Genomic DNA, 18,256 nt, shown 5'->3' on the forward strand with positions numbered 1-18,256 from the left:
GATTTAACGGCGCTAACTTCGACATAAACGCCTAGTGTAGACCAGGCCTAAGTCTATTTCAACATTGACCGTTAACCCAGGTCATTGGCACCTCAGTTAGCCTAGCAAGGATGAGAGCATTCCCACTGCAAAGCCAAATCTGCATTACCATTTCTGCCCTCATGCATGTGCCTGGAAACGTAGCCCATGGTTCTTTGTGCTGAGATCCTGTAAGACTTACCCAGTACATTGGGAGAGAACTTATTTATCCTTTCGGGGAATTGTGGGATGGACACTGGAGGACTGCTGACTTGAATGATTTATTTTCCCCTGTGCCCTCAATACAAAGTAGACCAGTTCCAGCCTGACTTAGAACAGAGCCTGAGTTGTAGCCCATCCCATACAGCCAGGTAAATTGGCCTGTGCTTAAAGTGCCTCTAAAAAGCCAGGTCAGAGGTTTTTTCATTTGTGAATGGTAGTGGGGTTAAGGCTACAGTGCAGTATAGATATGATATTCTCTTAGTCTTTGCAGTTCACCTCACTTGGACAATGAAACTAAAGATCTTGTATAGTCACTTATTCCTCATATGCAGAGGAATGTTTGGTTGTCTTAAATTACTCATTGAAACTTACAATATGTAAATGTTTTCATAATTTTAACTTAAAAGTTGCAACAAAGCTACTTGGCAGAGTTCAGTCTAATATATCTGGTAGCTGATTCCTAGTATTTGATTTCTAGCATTAATCTAAAAATATCACTTTAGTGCTAGAACTCTGAAGCTAACCTTAACATACTCATGTACAAAATATCTAAATGGAATTCCCCAAACAAAAATGAAGACCTACCAGATTTTTCAAGTACAGTACACTTTCTAGAGCTCTGTCCACTCCAAATTTAAATGTAACACATTTTTAAGAACGGAAGACAGTAGCGTGGAGCAAAATCAGAATCCCAGGGTGCCTCAGTTAAGGATAAAAACTACCTTAGAAAGCATTTAAAATAGGAGTATCTAAGTGATGTTACATGCTAACATTAAAAAAAATTTCATCTCTCCATTAAGTGTAGCTAACTATATATATTAGCATTTAGCCACAAATTGGAAAACAGCTTTATTTGCGCGCAACTCAAACAGGCAACATTGCCTGCATTCAAATCAACTAATATACAAATTTCCAGTGATTGTTGGTGGAAAGATTAGATTAAAATAGTTAGCCCCATAACCAAGCGCGTCACGATATCTGAATTCCTTGATAGTACTGCTTCAGTATCAAGTGCTGACAAGTATGTTTGACACTGGCCATAATATCCTTAATGGATTTTAATTAATTTCAGGTTAAATTGTTAAAAGATACTCTGGAGGCTTGGAAGAAGGAGGTAGAAAAGAAGCCACCTACAATGTCAACAGATGATGCTTATGAAGTTCTTAACCTTCCAAAAGGACAAGGACAGTAAGTTGCCGTAAAACTAAAGTTGATCTGTAACTGCAACATTGTTTTATATCATAAGTTACTCCAGATAAATTGAAATTTTGAACTCAGCGTATGGTACCCAAAGCTGGAGACCTCTGAAAACTAACTATCAGATGGCATTGTATTTCAGGCTTTTAAATTATACTAATGACGGAAGCAACCTTTATTCAGCAAGGAATAAATGCTGAAAAAATCCAAAACTCTTTGATTTGATATTAGGCTAATCTCTGTATCTAAAAAGTGGTGCTTTCATTAATTTGGAAAAAACATCTGTTTCAGTCTTGAGCTCATGCCAAGCTGCTGTACTGGATCCAAACTTTGGGTCCCACATGCTCTTTGCTTTCTGGGCTGGGCAGAGTTTAACTTTCTCTCTGAGCGTGTAGGCATACACTCTCGATACAGCCTCCATGTCTGACATTCCTGTTGCCAGTGGGGACCCTGCAGTCCTATTGCATAGACCCTGAAGTTAGCGCCAGCTCCCACAAGCCTCACAGTAGCTGTTGCACATTTGAGTTCTATCAAAGCTGTGGACCTGCTGGTTTATTATTTCCCTCTTTTGGGACTACATGACTATAAGCAAGTATATACAACCTGCAAAGCTTTCCAAACGCACATCCTTTACTCCGAGAGAAATCGTAAGATTTACAGATCCATGCAAAAATAAGTATCTGCAAGCAAAATCCTTCCTTTTGTTCCCTCACTGCTCTGAAAGCTCTTTGGGCTTTGGTCAGTCCTTCCAGGGTCCCAAGACCCTCCTCTTTTCCTTCCTCCTGTCCACTCTTGCTTTCTTGTGACCCTCCTAATCAGCCTCAGACTGTCAGTGATGGCTTGCAAGGTTACCAGCTCACCTGGAAGGACTGGCTTCTGTGGGTGGTAGCTAGCTCATAGTCCATAAGTACTTGTATTTGAATAGGAGACCCACTAGGATAATGAGCCTTGATTTGTTTTATTCAGCATCTGTCAATGCCATTTGGAAATTTTCAGTCCAGGGTGGAGACAGACTACGGGGAAGGCACAGTAATCTTGCAATGAAATGGTGCTCACAACTAAGTGGAGTTGGTAGTTTGATGTAGATAGCCTTGTTGCCAGGCTGTGGCTATTTTGCCACCCCAAATTCAGTCATTGGAGAATACTTTTAAAGTGAACAGTGCAGTCATAACTGTTTTGTAATCTTATTCATAGCAATCAGAACTAATTGAGATTCACAGGACTTCTGTGTCTTTGGGAGGAGCTCTTATGAAGACACGAAGCTCCTCCGTTTTTGACTTTCCCCACCTCAGAGCTGTACACGTGGGCAGAGCTCTGCAAGAGTCTTGGAGCTGAGGACATAGACCTGCCATTGCCACTGAACCATGCCTTCATGTCTGACTCTATATCTGTAGTAGCAGAGAGGGAGTCCTGGGGCAGTGGGAGTCAGGGAGGAGGTGGTCATGGAAGTTCTGTGGCCTGGGTCCTAGGACAGCAGGAGAGCAGGATAATTAAAATAAAATTATTTTAGCTATTTGAACAATTGTGGTGAGATTTTCGACTAAATTGTAATTATTTGATAGTTATGTGGTTGATCAAAATTATTCAAAGAATGATCTAATTTTTTAAATGCTTTGAATGTGAGAATTAAATTATTTAAGGATTATGAACATAATTACTGAACTTGGTTATAGAAGGTTCTACTTGGGTTAGGGTTTTTCCTGCAGCTAGTAAGGTGGTGGCTGTAAAAACATTCTCACATAAAACAATCTTTGCAGTTTACAAAAAATGGTGGTGAAAAAATTGGAAAACTTGGTACAAAGAGAGTGTCTGATATTTCTTGGATGCTCACTGTTAATTTTCTAGCTCTTTTATAGCCCTTGCACAGAAGGAAAATTTGGCCGGGGGGGGGGGGAATTAGGTGGGGAGAATTCAGACAGTAACAGGAAGTGGATGGCAGTTTCCACCTCTTGGGGTGTAAGGGCAAGTCTCCTGAACAGCGAGGGAGAGATGTGCATTAGAGGCTGACTTTTCAACCTGAAATTATCACACTTTGTAGATGAGTTAAAAAGTCAAACATAGACTAAAATGTGATATCTTTTTAAAAAAATCTAAAGATTTGGGGGGAGGGTCTGACTCATGATTCTTGATTTCTAGAGGTTGGTAGTTTTGAAAATGTAAATTTGTTCTTATTCACTTTTGGTATGAGAATTTATTATCTTATTGACGTGTTCTATACATAACATGAAATTCTCTATCTGCATCTGATAGGCATGATGAGAGCAAGGTCAGAAAAGCCTACTTCAGGTTGGCACAAAAATATCACCCTGATAAGAACCCAGAAGGGAGGGTATGTATTGTACTATATGATTTTAGTTTACACTGTGACTTTTTTGAGATTATGGTTTAATGGGTTTGTCTGATTTTTAATGAATATTTACATTGGTAGAGTTTTCAGAGCAAGTCACTTTCTTCCAGAATACACTTGCACAAACTCTAGAGGTTCATAGCATTTTAACTGGAATACTACACACTTACTTTCTTCAGAGGGACTCTGAATAACAAATAATCTCATTCCATCATGCCAGGAAATGACATGCACTGCATATAATCTTGTGGGTTTTTAAAGGATGAGGCATTTAAATACAAAATAAAGATAATGTGTAACTTTCTTTACAATAACTACCAGACCTATCTGTCTGAAAAAACTGCACTCTTACAGCCCACTTTTCCACTCACTTGATTCTACGGTGAAGCCATAATGCTAAATTTGTAATATCAACCGGTTTTTCATTGGTAAGACTAAGTGCAGGATTACACCTTCACTGAAAGACTTAATAGAAAAAAATGATCTGTGAACCAGAAAAATATTACTATAGAGGCATACACAGTTACGATTTTTCAGAGTTTTCTCCGATGTGACACTCCCTTGAAATGTCATTTGCAATGGTATAATATAGGTAATGTCGTCATTTACCAATTCAAAATCAAAATAGGGAAAATAGGTTGAAGCTGCAAGTAAGTTTTGAGACTTGGTTAAATAATCAGCTTTTGTTAGGTAACAGCTTGACGTTGTCCATATTGTTATCTGCAGGATATGTTTGAAAAAGTGAACAAAGCATATGAGTTCTTATGCACAAAATCTGCCAAAGTGGTGGATGGCCCAGATCCAGAGAATATCATCTTGATTCTGAAAACTCAAAGCATCCTCTTCAACAGACACAAAGAAGGTGGGCATACTGACCCAGAAATATCACTTCCACTGTATTTTTCAGAGCAGCTTTTTGAAGCTGCTTTGAGTTATTAATGCATTAATTTTGAAATTTCTTTTCATGAAATAGTGAAAATACAAAAAATTCATGAAATGTGGAAGCTTCATATTTAACATAGTAAAAGTTAAATAGAAGGGCTTTTTATCTAGTTTCATCTTCCTCTCTACACTATCATTAGGGCCCTAACCAATTTCATGGCCGTGAAAAACATGACACGGACCGTGAAATAGGACCATGAAATAAGCCTTTTCCTGTGAAATCCGATGTCCCCTTGTTCCTAGGAATGCCGCAGCAAAGAGGGCTCCTAGTTCCGACTGGGCTGGGGAGGGACAGGACTTGTCCATCCTCTGCACAGCTGCTCAGGTGGAGGGGGGGAGACCAGATCCACCTTCGGGTGCCTCCCCTTGCTGCAGGGTGCTCTTGGACTGCGCAACAGCCCCAGAGGTTCCTGCAGCTGGAGGAGGCTTGTGGACGTGGGTCCAATCTTCCCTTCTTCCTAAGCATGCCCCAGAAAAGGCGGCTCCTGGCTGCTAATATGGGCAGAGCTGGGGCAGGATAGGACTTGCTCTGTCCCTGCAGGGCTGCTCTTGGGTCTCTCTCCTAGCTGCAGATAGCTCTGCACCTCCTCTTCCCCACTCTGTCCAGCTCTGAAGGCAGCACAGAAGTGAGGGTGGCAATCCCATGATCCCCCCCCCCCCCCAAACAGGTTTGCAGTCCCCACCCGCAATTCCCTTTTGTTGGGACCCCCACGGTTACAACACTGTGAAATTTCAGATGTTAACATCTGAAAACATGAAATTTACCAATTTTCAAATCCTATGGCTGTAAAATTGACCATAATGGACCATGAATTTGGTAGGGCCCTAACTATCATGCTTTTTTGTTGATACCCAGTAAAGATACCCAGATATCTAGTAAAAATCTGATAACAGGAAATATAGTAACTTCTGTGTCATATCTTGTCAGTGGTGGACCAAGACTCACTTTCACTGTGCTGGAAACTCTCTAGTCAAATAACAATTGGTAGTATTGTAATTGTGACTGAAAAGTCATTTTATTCAATTAACATTTTCAGGTGCTTTGAAATAGCAGGAGATGGCAACAAGGCTGAAGGTGAACATTTAGCAATACAATTTGTTACATGTTTGCCTGTTTTTGAAAATCACAAATGAAGAAAAGAGACTTTTTTCATCAGTTAAATGTCTGACTCTTGCACTCAAAGGTCTCTTCTTCTCTGGCAAGACTGAAAGTTGAGTTCTCAAAGAAAACTTTTTAGTACTTACAAAATGTCCCTTAAATAGTTCTAAACATAAAAGTAGTGCATGCTGCACATGTGCAGTGTGACTTTCTCATTCTTAAATGTACTAAGATTCTTTGTCCTGTTTTACTCTTTACTCAAATAGTCCAAAGGGAGTTGAAAACTGACTGCATCCTTCTGGACAGGGCTCCCCCTGCTGTTGCATAGTCCCCAGGACGGGTAGACTCTGCATGTACCAGCTCCAACGCCACCCTCCTCCTCTGCAGTCTCTAGCAGGGAGGAGAGATGACTAATGTGGTCTAATAATTATTGACTAACGATCCTGGGAACCCATTGCATTACCATGTATGGTAACGTATAAAATACTTTGTATGCAATATGGCATGTTGCTTAGGGTACTACAGCTGTATCTCTCTTGACTTGTGTGGAAAAGGTCACCCATAATATTCAATTAGATGTATTAAGCCAAATACTACATTAACATATAGATTGTCATGTTCTATAGCAAATTAAAAGTTTTGTTTAGAATTGCATTTAAGCCCATCTGAAACCCATTCAGAGGGTTTGATGCCTTATGTGAGAAGGTGATGGACTCAAGTTTCAGCAGTCATTCTGTAACATTAAATATAAAGAACTTCCCAACCTTCCCAATTTAGTGTTCCCTTACTAAAACTGACTCGGTAACATTAACAGTTTGTTTTTCACTTAATTTCTTGAAGTAGGCTAGACACATGCTGTGAGAGACGGCAGACTGGTTTGTGCATTACTAGAAAAATCTCAAGGGCTACAGAAATAATCCTACTTGTCAGATGAGCCAACCTTGTGTTCACGCATAGCTTGGCTCTGAAGGAGGAGAAAACATTTTGTGAAAGAGTAATTTAGTAATCTGAAGCAGATCAAGATAAAATCCTCAGCCATTAACTAGCAGTGTCTAAATGTATATCAGATTTGCTACATTTCAGTTTCTGTTTATCCTTCAGATTTGAAACCTTACAAATATGCAGGCTATCCCATGCTGATTAAGACCATTACCCTAGAAACTTCAGATGATCTTCTGTTTTCCAAGGAATCTCCTTTGTTGCCTGCTGCTGCAGAGCTGGCTTTCCACACAGTCAATTGTTCAGCACTTAATGCAGAAGAACTGCGGCGAGAGAATGGAATAGAGGTAAACCCAAAGAAACTCATAAGCACGTCTGTTTTCACAGCTTGTTTGTTGATTGTTACTACTACTTGGATAATCAACTGGGGGGGGTGGGCAGAAGAAAATTGATGGTGTAGTGTTATCTGCACATTTGCCCACTTCCTTCCTGCAAGAAACATTATTTTCATTGTTTCTTCTGAAATGGGAGGGATGGAGGGCAGTAGGGATCTCCTTATGGAGCAAACTAATTCATCCCTCCACAAAGTGGCTTTGAATTGCTTTACATAACATTCGTCTTCCAGAACAAGTTCTAGTGGCTGTTGCTGGAATGGCACTGTCTGTAGTGGGCTTCTGTGTTGTGCTTGTTTTGTGCAAAAAAAACCCATAAAAAATAAATAGTGACTTGCTTTAAAGGGTGAGAGCAAACCATTTGAGCATGGTTTGGTTATTCCAAATGAATACTCCTCAATAGCACATCTGGGAGAAGAGGACACCACTATAATTATAAGTGCTTGTATTAAGAATCTTCTAAAAACTCCCTTAAGCTATGATGGCAGTGTGAAATGGCTAGATATTTCAAGAGAGATCATCTTTACATGATGGACAATTCATGTGAAGTAGCGTAAATCTCCCTTTATGGATGTAAAATGTCCTTATGAAGCCCAAACAGCGAAAGCAAAATCGTTTTGCTGCACAGGACAGCTGTTAAACCATAACAAGAGTTAATAGATTTACAGACCTGTGCAGGCTTTATTGAAACAAAGCTTGTAAAGCTACACTTTTTTGCAGAAAGATACTTTCTTTAGGCTTATGATGAATTCTAACCCTTACAGCTTTTTAATCCCTAAAGGTGTTGCAAGAAGCATTTAATCGTTGTGTGGCAGTCTTGACTCGCTCCAGTAAACCAGATGACATGTCTGTACAGGTAAGTAATACAGAAATTGTAAAACAGTACTTAACAGTATGTTGGGCCATACCTTTTGTATACCATTTTCTTAAGAGGCTTTGTGCAGCTAATACAAAGTTTTTTTTTTTTTGTTGTTTTTTAAATTTGCATGTCCGTCTCCTGTTCAAGGGATATGCAGTACATTACATTAATTGTGCGGCTTAGGAAAGTGTTTCTGTTTGTAGGTATGTGGGCATATAAGCAAGTGTTACAGTGTGGCAGCTCAGTTTGAGGAGTGCAGAGAAAAGATCACTGAAATGCCTAATATCATCAAGGATCTCTGTAGAGTGCTATATTATGGCAAGGTAAGATCTCCTGGCTTACTACCTAAGCTGTTGTAGTTTCTTGTTTTATATTTAAGTGTTGTTGTAAATACAGTACAAAAAATGAGCCACTATATGAGACTAATTCTCAAAATAAGTTTTATAAAAACTGTTTTGTTAATTTCCCAATAGTACAGATACTTGCAGTCTGTCTGACACAAATAAAAGGCTTGGTCCACACACAAACTTGCACTGATTTAATTAAAGGTGTAATTTTTTTTAAACAGGCTTAATTAAGTGGTGCAAATTCCCTGTGTAGATTCTTGTATACATTTAGCTTGCACCTATAAGTTTTATTATATCTAGCTTATATTGCTTTTTTTCACCTTTTAAATTCTGTCTGTAAATTACAAGATGCAAGCTATACCCAGACAAGTTTGGTTTAAACAGATCAGATCATCTACAGCGGGTTTTGCATTAGTTTAATCAGATTGGTTTGAAAACAAGTGCAACTTGTGTGGAGACAAATCCGTACATTCTGACTCCAAGTATTTCCACTTAAATTTAAATCCTAGTCTTTGGTTCTACTGTTCTTGTACTTCCCTATCTACCAATTACAGTAGATGAAAATGCTACCTGTCAGAATATTTCTCAAATTGGTGAGAAGGGAGTAGTGGGCCACCATCCTGGCTTACGTTCCACACGTGGGCCAAATTCTGTTCTGTTTCACAACTCTAAAAACCAGTAACTCCATGGGTTTTAATGGTATTACTCTGAATGTAAAGTTATGTAACAAAGGAGAATTTCACCGGTAACTACTTATTCAATTACCTAGGCAGACTAACTGTCTTTATTTTTACTCTAATATTTAATTTTACTTTGTCTTCTATAAGTAGAAAAAAAATCTCAAGTCTAAATTCCTTTAGCTGGTGATTTAAAATAGCATTGCTGCACTAGGAAGAAAGTGGCACATCTGATATAAGGAACAAAATCTAAAGCTCTGACTTAAAACCTAAAAAGAGAACTCAATGGTAAACCTTCAAAAACTGGCCTACGAAATCCAAAGCTGGTATAATTACTTGAGGTTACTTCTACCTTACTTTGAATATTGAAAAGAAACGTAATCAGCTGAGAATGTAGTAAAAGTATTTTGAGTGACATCCATTTGAAAGCTCTTCCAAAACACATAGAACTTAAAGATTTTACTTTCCATTAAACAGATCTTTGCAATACTTAGTGCAGTCTATCAATTAACAACTTCATGTGAAGTGCTTGAGCTAGTCAACTATTAGACGGCTCCTACAGAACATCACTGTAGAAGTAAATGTATATAACTATTCTTTTTAAAGAACTATTTTAGATGAGCTCTTCAAAATTTGATTTCTAAAAGGAAGTATAATTTTTTTTTTTTTTTTTTTTTTTGTTCAAAATGTAATACAAATCAACAAATGTGTCCATGCTGAGCAGTGTGGAAGAATTGCAGACTGGAGCCTATTAAAGCAACTTGTAGCAGAAGAAGTCCATCTTGATTGCACTACGTGCAGGGGCGGCTCTGTTTTTTGCTGCCCCAAGCACGGCAGTCAGGCGGCCTTCGGTGGCATGCCTGCGGGCGGTTCGGCGGCGTTTCTGCGGGTGATCTGCCGGTCCCGCGGCTTCGGCGTACCCACCGCCGAATTGCCGCCAAAACCGCGAGACCGACGGATCTCCCTCAGGCACGCCGCCGAAGGCCCCCTGACTGCCGCCCTTACAGCAACCGGCAGGCCGCCCCCCCGCAGCTTGCCGCCCCAGGCACGCGCTTGCTGCGCTGGTGCCTGGAGCTACCCCTGACTGCGTGAGGGACAGCAGGATATTAAATGCAAAAAGTCTGACCCTGCTGTGTTTTTTTGCTTCTGAATACAGTGAAAACTTTATCAAAACCCTGGTTAACCAAAACTCAATTATTTGAAGGACACATGTGGAGCTGAGAGGTAACCAGAATATCCATTCTGCTGAAAACTTCAAAATGTTTGTTCTGAAGTGGAACAAAGTCAAAAATGCAAAATTTTTCCACAGAACAGATTTTTGGAAGAACCCTAATTTCCAGATGCCTGACTGGCTCCTTGCCTCCCTAGTTACCACACAAGGACAGCTGAACACCAGTCACTCCAGCTGCTGGCCAGCTGCACAGGAGACTGGGCTCTGGAGAGGCACTGCTCCCCAGCAGCTGGGCAGGAAGGCTGCAGAGGATCTTGGGAGCTGGCTGACCTAACTGAGCAGGCAGACAGCCCAACTGCCTGGCTTCCATTAAATCAGGATTTTCTGACAGAAAACTGTTCTGTTGGAAAATTTTCAACCAGCTCTATCCATATGTCCCCTGAAGCTTTATGTAGATGCTTATGCTGAAGTTGTGAACACCGTAAGCCCTTTTTTCCTCCCCCCGTAGACTTCAAATTTCATCAGTTTATTCAGATCCTTAGTATCTCCCCCATTATATTTAGCTAAGAGTCAAAATCTTAAACATTGTTCCTGTTGATGAATTTGCTGGTATGCTATTTAACTTTTTCCTTTAGGTTAAAATTTTCCTCAGTCACCAAAAATACTGAATACCAGTTCTCCTTCATTCCTCAGAACATTCCACGAGTGGCTTCCTTGGGAGTGGAATGTGTCAGTTCATTTGCTGTCGATTACTGGCTACAAACACATTTGTTTCAAGCTGGAATTTTGTGGTATTTACTCGGTTACCTCTTTAACTATGATTATACACTAGAAGAGAGTGGCATTCAGAAGAGTGAAGATTCTAATCAGCAGGTAATATTTATGAGCAACCTATAATTGACTCTATTTCAGACTTTAAGATGGATGTTGGTTACCGTCTCTTGGGAGTAATAATTTCCTGAGTAATAATGCTTAAACTTAAGTGAATTTGTTTCTGTTGACTGTACATACAAGTTTCTCTTGTAATTGAATTTGTTGGGAATAGATTATGGAAGTGCCAGTTGAGACTCATTAGTTGAGGTTCAGTTTTTAGCTTGTATAGCACAGATTCAAACTCTGTTACGTATGAAAAATACAACATTTCCCCAAATTACATGACGACTGAGTTAAAAATTACTTCCATCTAATCTGGAACCATAAATGCTAAAATGCTTTAACTGTAACAATATGATAATTGTATGGTGTCGTACAGGGCAGAGTGAATATGGTTTGGGTGCCCTTAATGTGCACTTCCATATCTTATGTTAAAATTTCTTAAGCATAACCATGTTAACTCTGAATTTTCTAGCTTACAGTGCTTGGTTTTGGGATAATTACAACATCCCTGTAATGTATATTACAATAAATCAATATATTATTGATGGCATTGATTTTTTTATGGGAATAAATAAAATGATGTGATCCAGATAGGCCATAAACATTATTATCCACCTATAGTACAGATTATCCACCAGTAGAAAAATAATCAGGAAAATACTAGATGCAGATAGTCCAGAACTGAAGAAGTAGCTTGTTAGTTGTCAGAAACACTACTTTTTATCTAAAAAAAAAACCCAAAAACCTCTTAGATTAATATTAGCACCATAACAGACTCCTTCATAGCAGAATTGTAGAACTTCAACTGGTTGTAAAACCTGTGGGTCGGGATCAGCTCAATGAGGAGCCTTGCCAGGATGCAAAAAATACCATCTTTTAGTGCACTGTTGAATCATTATACAAAGGTTTACATATCTGATAAAAATGTCTTTGTTCTAGAAATGGCCATTCTTTGGTCAAATATCCCCTTAAATTATGAATTAAGAAATTTTCATGTCAGTTTAAAGCCCCAAATTCATCTAGTTTTCTTCATGGGCTTTACACAGGTAGATGCAGACAAACTATATTGGTGTAACATGTCAAAAATTGTTAGTATCTCTTGCTTTTCTGCAACACCTAGTGCTGTGCCCAGATGTATGCATATTTCTGTCTGTCAAGGTTGGCGCATAAACAAGAAGTAAACTAAAGGGAACTGAATTTGCTTATGATCATGCAAGGCATTAAAAAAAAATTGGACAACTTATTTTCAAGAGGTGGTTTTTAAAAAGGTAGTTGATATTTCTCTTTAGCCAGCTTCAGGTTTCTGTTCAAGTTCAATAATAGGCTTGATCTTTTTAAAATGTATGTATTTTTCATTTACAGGAGGTAGCCAATAGTCTCGCCAAACTCAGTCTTCTTGCTTTGAGTCGTCTTGGAGGGTATTTGTGTGAAGAACAAGTTACACCTGAAAATCCAACAATCAGGAAAAGCTTGGCTGGAATGCTGACACCATATGTTGCAAGGAAACTTGCTGTGGCTGCTCCTATTGAGGTACTAGAATGTCTAAGGCAACCAAAGTGACGTTGTGTAAAACAAATAACATACAAGAAATGATTTTTGTTTGTTAAAACCTTACTTGTTAGCCACAGTAACAAATAAACCAGAGCAGCCTGACTGCTGAGAAATGAAGTGCAATTTGATAACCATTTCCCAGTGAAATGACTTGAAAACTTCTGATCTTTAGAACTGAACTCTACTGATTTTTTTTTTTTATGAATGTTTTTAGAACAGTACCTAGGTAACAGTGGCTATCTAGTCAATTTTTTTTAAACCTTAATAAAAATTGAAGTCTTGAATTGACCCAACGATGCAGGTGAACACCCTTAACCCAAAATGTATGACAGGTACAGCACTTTGCAGCACAAAGATAGGAACAGAAAGTGAATTCAGGGGTTGCAGATGCCAAGGTTTGGGGTAGACAGCATGGTATTGGGAAACAAAAGCCAATGCAAGGGTAGAATTTAAAGACTATAGTGTTTAAAAGAAGGGAGCAACAATGTACAGAAGGATAAAAGCAGCAGAGAAGGTGGAAGTAAATAAAATTATCAGAGTAAATTATGGGGTGTGTGGTGGGAGCATGGGAAGAAACAGGAGATGAGTTTGTAGTTAGAGGTAAGTGACAAAGCAAACAATGTTTTATTTAAAAAAAAAAATAGTGACCAATATGAGTGTGGAGTAATACCAAAGATGCAGGTGGATTCTTGAGTCCTCTTGCTTAAATGTGACTTCCAAGTGTTCTGAAATGGATGTCACTTATGTGCGGGTGGGGAGCTGAGATGAGGAAGATGGCAAACCAGGCCTTGCAGTATGTGTATGGTGGAGACTATATAACCATTTGGAGGAAGAAAGGGAGAAGAACCAGATGAAATGCTCCACAAAGGAAGTAAGGAAAGACTCTCTCCATTTAGCCCCTCATACCATTTACTGTTCAATGCCTTTGCTCTGATGATTGGGAGAGTGGGGAGAACAAAGGAGAGGACAGTGGCTGAGTCCTCAGCTGGGTTTCAGGGAGTACAAGGAAGTAAAGGTGGTGGTTCAAGGTAAGCTTATTTGGAGCTGGAACAGGCAGAGGACAGTGGGCAGTGTAAAGTACAATTATTAGGTTGTCGGGGTCATCTCCTGAAGTGTGTGTGTGTGTGTGTGTGTGTGTGTGTGTGTGTGGGGACGGGGTTGGAAAAGAGCATGAAGAGGAGAGCATAGGGATGAAGAAGGGGAGGGGAGGAGGGTGACTTCAGACAGCAGTATGGAAGGGAAAGGAAGCATTTGCAGGCTAGGGAGTAATACTGAAGCCCAAACACAGGTCCAAGGGAAGGAGCTACAGCATAGGCTATGAAGGTGTCCTGCTTCCAATTGTGGCTGCATGGGGGAGCTGCTGCTGTTTAGTTTCTGGCATGTGTGGAGTAGGAAGAAGAGATGGAAAAACTATGCATGCAAAACCAGCCAAAAAAAAACATATCTGAAAAATTTGGCCTTAAGCCTACTCCTGAAATCCAAGATCTAGCTAATGGGCCACATAATCTGAACCAGATCTTCACAAAGGCCATAGTCCTCCCCTCTTCTCTCCCCCCACCCCCATATGATCTCTCTTCTTGGAACAGTGTTAAAACTCTGAATTTGCTTTTTTGTGTAGAATTGTTAAACCCACTTATTTGCCTAAACTCTTTATGCTGTCTCCTAGATTCTGAAGATGCTCAACAGCAACACAGAGAGCCCCTACTTGATCTGGAACAATGGGACAAGAGCTGAACTTCTTGAATTCCTGGAATCTGAACAAGAAAGCATGATAAAAAGAGTGAGGCACTTCAAAAAAAAAAAAAATTGATAGAGGTCTTTCTCTAGGTTGCCTTAAATAATCTGGTATGCTCACATTATAGGAAGCTTTTTAAAGCTCAGGAAAAATCTGCTCATGCAGTTTTAATTATCCAGCCACTAAGGGAAACCTTACATTGGCCAACTTCTCAAATACTTTTGCTCTCATTGCTTTATTTTACAAACTTAAAACACATTTGTATGAAGTCTTGCGCTGTTGCTTTTGCCTTGTTTGTGTTTCCATTGGAAATATTGGAGTCTCAGCAGTTAACTCTTTTCCATACCTCTAGAAAATGTTTTTCTGTATATGATAGGTCATTTTGTAAATATATTTAACAAAACATAATTTTTTTTTTCTTAAAGGGTGATTGTGACAAAAGCTTTGGATCTGAATTTGTCTTCAGTGACCATGCAAAAGAACTTATTGTGGGAGAGATTTTTGTTAGAGTTTACAATGAAGTCCCTACTTTTCAGCTAGAGGTGAGATTGTTAATTTTGCTATTTGTGGAGAAACCTCAAGCTGGTCTTTCAAATGGTACTTACTTTGTGAAGGGTATCAAGAGTTAACACTGCCCAGGAAATTTTTACACAAAAGCTTCAGCAGTTGTATTAGAAATATGCCTCTAAAGTTGGGGCATCTGTAGCTCCTGTTAACTTCTCAGGGTATCTCAACATTCTAGTGTAGACTATGATCTTAAGCATTTCCATTGCTTAGGATGTATCATCTTGTTTCTCTCCCAATTAAAAGGAGAGACAAAAATCAAATTGAAATTCTCACTGGCAAAGAAAAGCATGGGTTTGGTCAGAATTTGGCGCACGGGCATTTTGACACAATTTTAAATGGCTAAATACTTCCTTAGAAGAGCTTGAGTAGTCCACACTCTTCTCTCTTAAGCTATTAGTTTTATGCTTTCTCAACAAAGATGGTGATGCTTGGTCACATCATCAAACTCTTAACAGCTTTTACCTGTAGTTAAACTGTAGAACTATCATGTCAAAAGAGGAAAAATAGGCATTACAATAAGACTGGTGTGAACATACAATAGTTATCCACTGAGGGTCAGAACCTTCTGCTAAATTGAAAAGGAATCCTAGCTAGATCCTGCACTGGTGGAAGGGAAGGTTCTGGTATGGAAAAGCTGAGAATCGCCACTTTACTGAATTTGATAATGGCTTTTGACCATATATTCCTTAGGTATGAGCTTGCTGTACAATGCAGTTCAATACTTCTAGTGCAGAATGCTTTGTACGTGTTTTTGAAATAATTTATAAAGATTCTTATGTACACTTACTGATCTCTTCATTATTTCAAGTTTCCAAAAGCTTTTGCTGCAAGCCTTTTGGATTACATTGGCTCACAGGCACAGTACCTTCACACGTTAATGGCTATCACACAGACTGGGAAAGTAGAGTCTGATCAACATGGAGACCGGTTACGGAGGGTTGAAATGGCATTGGAGGCTCTGAGAAATGTCATAAAACACAACCCAGGTAAACTTAAACACGTTGAATTAATCAATAAGCAGCACCTTGAAAATGACCATATTATAGATTTATTTTAGATAAGTCTCTAGCACTAAACCTGCACTTGTTGCCAAGCTGTAGAGATTCATGCTGCTGGCTAGCTAGTTGCCTTAAAAGGAGTATTTCTGGAATACTTTTAGCAGATCTTTAAATAGTTTAACAGCAACATTGATAGAATTCTTTGCTAGGAAAATAGTGAATTTCATTGAGAAGGTGTTTTGTTGGTACATCAGTCCTGCAGAAATCTACTTAACCACTTCTCCAAGGAGAGCAATTTTTTTGCCAACAGAGTAAAGTCTCTTCAGTTTTTTTAGTCACTATGTTAAAAAGGGGTGTGAATACACGTTGTGCCTAGTGTTGTGAAATATAGGATCATTTTGCAGAGTTATTGTACTGTGTTCAAAGGTTTATTGAAAACCAACCCACTTTAAAAAAACAACAAAATAAAAAACGTGTCCTAGCATAGCTCTGTTTAAAGGATGGAACCCCAGGGATGGTAGAAAATGTTTTAGTATTTTGAGGGAAGACCCTCTTCAAACACACTGGATTGCTAAATTTTTAATTTAGTTCTATGGAAACTATTCCTAGAGGAAAACTTATTAGAAATTCTTAATTCATGTCTTTGGATGTGCAATAATACTACAACACTGAAGTTTTCTTGGAGTGGTGGGGATGCAGCCTAGACCTATTCAGAAGTAGAGAAAAATGACTTCTTTTGTTAGTAAAGTTCTATCCGCAGAATAGGTTATTCTGAAGGGGCCAAAGAGGGGATGGGAGTTTTGGTGAACTACTACATATTACATTCTGTGTAATCAAGCTGAGCTTTCATTTAAAGGTTGTATGATGGGTTTTTTTAAGTCTTTCCAGAACATCCTGGGTTCTGGTCAGGTTCTCTGACAATTGCAGACTGAAACTGAAGATAAAAATGAAAGTGTCTAAAGTGAAACTGTTTCTCTGTGTTCCTTCAAAGGGGGATTACTGTCAATGCTAACTTAAAGAAAAAATTTTGCTAAAGGAATTTAAAAATATTTAAAAGTATCGTATCTATTTTAAAAACAAAGGTGGGTTTTTTTTGGCTCTTGTTGCTGACTTTAAGGGCCTTTTCTTTAAGGAAGAGTGGGCAGTCCCAAAACTGAAGAGCTGTCAAATGCACAAAATAAACAGGAAGAACACAGGAAACTACTGTAACTGAAAGTAGTAATCTCATACATTACGAGTAACACTGGAAACAGAAATGTGACTATGTTGGTCATGTCCCTACAAGTAGTGAAAGCTCACTTTGGAAAAGATTAGAACTAAGTGCTCTCTAAATTTAATTCTTACAACACTGAAGGTCGGCATGTTAGCAATTCTGCAGTTGACAGGCAGCAAGTTCTTGCAGAGAAGACCATGGGGTAGGATTGGCATGAAAGTGTTTGAAATAGAGACTGAACATTAGTGTCAAGTGTATGTTAACTCTGTAAAAATGGACTAACTTTGTAACAGCAAGAGAGCGGAAATAGCTAAATGTCTGGAAAACAGTTCGAACTATCTATCAGTTAAAATGTATTTGATTTAACTGACTTATTGTGTTTGGCAGGTGCTCGCCAGTTCCTGCAAACTTGAAACTATACATCCTATTTTTTTTATCTACTCAGTACTTGGTTTTCTAATGGAGCAAAACCTATACTGATCCCCTTTCTTTGATCTAGCTATTTTTCAGTTGGCTTGGTGCTTTCACAGTTGGACATGCAGGCAGCTTTTTCAGATATTTTATGTGGGGTTACTTATTTGAATTGCAGTAGCTAGGAGTCCTGGTTATGGACCAGGACTCCATTTTACAAACACAAGGATGGTCTTTTAAAGTAATTCATACTGTGTATAACATTGATTGGGAAGCTCTCCGGTAAGTGTTCTTTCCAATGGTAAAATAACTTATTCCTCCTTTATAGGTTCTGAGTGTGAGTGCATAGGTCACTTTAAGCTGATATTCTCTCTTCTGCGTGTCCATGGAGCTGGTCAAGTGCAGCAGTTGGCTTTAGAGGTAAAAACATTGCTTACACAATATTTTTGTGTACCCAACCCACAGTATCCAATCACATGGATGCTGAATGTAGTTTGTTGCATGGATGAGCCAGGTACACCAGGCTAGGTTAAGAAATTGCAATTTTTTAATTTGCAGATAGAAACTGTTCTGTTAAAATCTGTCAGATATCAGTCATAACTTGCTCCTATTTAAAATCTTGACCTCGTTCCAAGCTTACTGCTTCATACGGTAGTTCCTGAACATTGGGTGTACGTTTGAATGCTGACTGTTTT

At 39.0% G+C, this 18,256-nt stretch overlaps 1 protein-coding gene across 7 annotated transcripts in view; it reads left to right on the forward strand.

The window, feature by feature from the left end:
• Window positions 1-18,256, forward strand: part of DNAJC13 (DnaJ heat shock protein family (Hsp40) member C13) — a 100,717-nt gene that overhangs the window by 64,666 nt on the left and 17,795 nt on the right. For all 7 annotated transcript variants that reach the window (XR_010599154.1, XR_010599156.1, XR_010599155.1 and 4 more), the window contains 12 exons: window positions 1,313-1,428; window positions 3,688-3,766; window positions 4,511-4,646; window positions 6,927-7,111; window positions 7,938-8,012; window positions 8,219-8,338; window positions 10,904-11,083; window positions 12,449-12,616; window positions 14,304-14,417; window positions 14,798-14,914; window positions 15,748-15,925; window positions 17,890-17,981. Coding sequence is in view for 2 of the 7 variants with exons in the window: in XM_005278641.5 (XP_005278698.2) it covers window positions 1,313-1,428; window positions 3,688-3,766; window positions 4,511-4,646; window positions 6,927-7,111; window positions 7,938-8,012; window positions 8,219-8,338; window positions 10,904-11,083; window positions 12,449-12,616; window positions 14,304-14,417; window positions 14,798-14,914; window positions 15,748-15,925; window positions 17,890-17,981 (1,560 nt within the window). In the remaining 5 variants the exon portion in view is untranslated. The remainder of the gene's footprint in view (window positions 1-1,312; window positions 1,429-3,687; window positions 3,767-4,510; window positions 4,647-6,926; window positions 7,112-7,937; window positions 8,013-8,218; window positions 8,339-10,903; window positions 11,084-12,448; window positions 12,617-14,303; window positions 14,418-14,797; window positions 14,915-15,747; window positions 15,926-17,889; window positions 17,982-18,256) is intronic.

The sequence above is a fragment of the Chrysemys picta genome, chromosome 2, assembly GCF_011386835.1.
Source record: "Chrysemys picta bellii isolate R12L10 chromosome 2, ASM1138683v2, whole genome shotgun sequence".
NCBI classification, from domain to species: Eukaryota; Metazoa; Chordata; order Testudines; family Emydidae; genus Chrysemys; species Chrysemys picta.